Source organism: Sinocyclocheilus anshuiensis, unplaced genomic scaffold (assembly GCF_001515605.1).
Source record: "Sinocyclocheilus anshuiensis isolate Anshui unplaced genomic scaffold, SAMN03320099.WGS_v1.1 scaffold952, whole genome shotgun sequence".
Classification (NCBI taxonomy): Eukaryota; Metazoa; Chordata; class Actinopteri; order Cypriniformes; family Cyprinidae; genus Sinocyclocheilus; species Sinocyclocheilus anshuiensis.
This window is the reverse complement of record NW_015552656.1, coordinates 390,131-393,773: the sequence shown is the minus strand read 5'-3', so window position 1 is coordinate 393,773 and position 3,643 is coordinate 390,131. Positions and strand designations below refer to the sequence as shown.

The following is a 3,643-nucleotide window of genomic DNA, read 5'->3' as shown; positions in this document are numbered from 1 at the left end:
TGAGACGGAAATGTGATCCACAGCGTGAAGTTGATGTATTCCCTCAGCGACCAGCACGGATCAGCTCCAGGCATGACGAAGCGGATATCATCCTCTTTTGGAACCAAACAAAGTAGTTTCGCTTTCACAACAAAACACAGCGTCTTCACGACATGGCGGCGGCTGCAACAATACTACAGCGAGAATAAAAGTTACGCCTTCTTTCTTTGCGTGAACATTTGGGCGGCGTTATGCAAATCTTCCCACATCGTGACGTAGACATGTGGGGCGTGTTAGAACGAGCCGTTTTAGGTAGGCGTGGCTGACTCTTAACTTTTTTAAATAATATCTCTTTGGATTTGAGACTTTAGTCTTTGCAACTTTACAGATCTTCTTTATGCACCAAGAGCTTGTAACACTCCAAAGAGAAAGGAAATATTGAAATCGCATCATATGACCCCTTTAAGTCCGTGAAATAATATGAACAATTTTTGATAAAATCTTTTAAAATATCTTAGCTAATGTTGAAATTAACTTCTAAACTAAAGTTTTTATTGTTAGTTATTGCTAATGTCAACAAATAGAACCTTATTGCAAAGTGTTACCAAAAATGGCAAAATGACAGAAATGAAGTATATAGACAACAGTTTACAAAAATCACAAACATTACACGAAAAGAATAGAAATAAATCAGCTCATATAGTATTTCAGCTGACCTCCCGAGGTTAATGACCAACATTTCCTGCAGGTTAAGTCCTATTCGTGGAAAGTGCCACATGCCTATGTGAATCTCTCAGTGCTCCAGCGATTCGAAATATGCATTATCTCCATTTCCTGTACAGAAATATTTTCCTTGGCGAGACCTTCTCCAGTTACATCAACGTGCACAACGACAGCAATCAAGTAGTCAAAGATATTCTTGTGAAGGTAACGGCTCGTGGGAAGTGATCGAGTATCTCCTGCAGCTGTGGCAGCTGTTTTGATATCACATGATTCTCTCCTCTCACAGGCGGACCTGCAGACGAGCTCTCAGAGGTTAAATTTATCTGCTTCAAACTCTGCCGTTTCAGAGCTCAAGCCCGAGTGCTGCATTGATGATGTCATCCATCACGAGGTCAAGGAGATTGGGACCCACATGTACGTGCCTTCTGATGGTCTAAACATTCAAAGCCTTTAGTTCTTAGTAATGCAATGCAGGTTTGCATTAATATAATAAAGGTTATGACAGTTTTTAAATCCAGTGTTGTTATTGTTAACGAAAAATAAAAGTATTCAAAATAATTTAGTAATTTAAGTAAAACGGAAATAAAATGGTTCGTATTAATATAATAAAGGTTTCTAATCAAATAATGATAGTTTGTGAATCTAGTGTTGTTATTGTTAACTAAAAGTATTTAAATTATTTTTAGTCATTTATATAGAGCTGAAATAAAATAAAAAATAAATGTTAAAAAACCTGACTGAAGACTAACCGAAGCAAATAAGCTTAAAGTACTAATTAACTCAAACTAAAACTGTAATAAAAATGCAATTAAAGCCAAACAGAAATATGAAAACTAATGCAAATTGCAAGAGCACTTAATAAAATTACTAAAATGTAAATTAAAATTAAATAGAAAACTGAAAATATAAAATATAGACTTCAAAATTTTAATAAATACTATAATAAATAATACTTACACACTCAACACACTAAATAATGCACTCTCAGATCTAACCAAACCCACTTTTCACAATCCAATCAATCCTACATGGGAAAATTCAAGTCCCCCAGCGGTTTTTTGTTTTTTTGCTTTATATCTCTATGGAAGACCGTTTCCGCCACTGAATAAAAAATAAAACAAGGTAATTGCGACTTTTTATCTTTTTGCAAGTTCATATCTTACAATTCTGACTTTATAACACACAATTGCGAGTTATAAAGTCAAAATTGCGAGTTATAAAGTCAGAATTGCGATATATAAACTCGCAATTCTGACTTTCTTTTTTTTCTCACAATTGTGAGTTCATATCTCGCAATTATGACTTTTTTTATGATTTTTATTATAGAATATCACTCGATTCTGACTTTATTTCTCAGAATTGCATGATTTAAACTCGCAATTCTGAGAAAAAGTCAGAATTGTGAGATAAAAAGTCGCAGTTACCTTGTTTTATTTTTTATTCAGTTCTCACAATTCTGACTTTATAACTCGCAATTTTGATTTTATAACTCGCAATGCTGAGAAAAAAAGAAAGTCAGAATTGCGAGTTTATATCACACAATTCTGAGAAAAAAAGTCGCAATTACCTTGTTTTATTTTTTATTTAGTGGCGGAAACACGCTTCCATATGCTTCCGCCACTGAATAAATTTTTTTTCTCACAATTCTGACTTTTTCTCAGAATTGCGAGTTTAAATCATGCAATTCTGAGAAATAAAGTCAGAATCGAGTGATATTCTATAATTGAGCGATTTTATCAGAATTGCGAGTTTAAATCATGCAATTCTGAGAAATAAAGTCAGAATCGAGTGATATTCTATAATTGAGCGATTTTATCAGAATTGCGAGTTTATATCTTGCAATTGACTTTCTCAGAATTGCGAGTTTGTTTCTCGCAATTCTGACTTTATAACACATTTGCGAGTTAAGTCAGAATTGTGAGATATAAGCTCTCAATTCTGAGCACATGTAAGTGTTTTTCCCCTCAGAATTGGACTTTATAACTTGCAATTGTGAGAAAAAAGTCAGAATTGCGAGTTCATATCACGCAATTGTGATAAAAAAAGTGAGAATTGTGAGATAAAAAGTCGCAATAACCTTTTAAAAAAAAAATGTAATTCAGTGGCGGAAACAGCCTTCCTTCCATACCTATAACTACTTGAAGGTTATAATTATGTGACATTACTGAAACCAAATGCATTGCAAATGCTGTTACATGCTGCGACAATTATGTTGCTACCAAAAACATTTTATGATGTGTTTACAAAATGCTGTTGTCCTCACCATATATGTTTATCATCTGATTCCAGCTTGGTCTGTGCCGTCAGTTACACCACTCAGACTGGAGAGAAGCTTTACTTTAGAAAGTTCTTCAAATTTCAGGTGAGTTTATTTCCTCCTCCGCTCAGTCATTCTGCGCTGTGATTGGACGCCGACTCCACACATCACTTGTAAACCATTTCGCACAGAGCCGAGACTTAATTTACACTAAAGCTTGACATTTGAACTCCAGTATGAGATCTTGTGCTGCTCGGTACATCAGAAGATAGTCAGCAGAGTGTTGTATTGAAGAACTAAAGCCACGTCATTGAAAACAGTCTTGAGTTGTGTGATAAATTTTACATGGATTCTGTTGAGGTAGAATCAAACTGCAGCTCAAACTTCAGTTTTAACTCTATTTTGAACCAGGTTCTCAAGCCTCTAGATGTAAAAACCAAATTCTACAATGCTGAGGTAAGTTTAGTTTACATTGATATGTTTTTATAACGTTTAAAGAATTATGCCTAAGCAAATTACACACTTATTGTTTATAGTATTTTTCACGGTCATACTGTTTAACCTTCTTTTCTGCACTGCCTCGCTGCTTATGAAATAATTTATAGTGAGGCTAAGCTTTTTAAGAACCCATTTTATAAATTTTTATTTGATATCTCTTTTAGTAGTGTGTGTGTGTGTGTGTAT

General features: G+C 34.3%; 1 protein-coding gene across 2 annotated transcripts in view; it reads left to right on the top strand.

The window, feature by feature from the left end:
* trappc13 (trafficking protein particle complex subunit 13) overlaps positions 1-3,643 on the top strand; it is a 15,758-nt gene that overhangs the window by 3,920 nt on the left and 8,195 nt on the right. For both annotated transcript variants that reach the window (XM_016458895.1, XM_016458894.1), the window contains exons 4-7: positions 822-906; positions 989-1,116; positions 2,992-3,064; positions 3,371-3,415. In XM_016458895.1, coding sequence (XP_016314381.1) covers positions 822-906; positions 989-1,116; positions 2,992-3,064; positions 3,371-3,415 — 331 coding nt within the window. The remainder of the gene's footprint in view (positions 1-821; positions 907-988; positions 1,117-2,991; positions 3,065-3,370; positions 3,416-3,643) is intronic.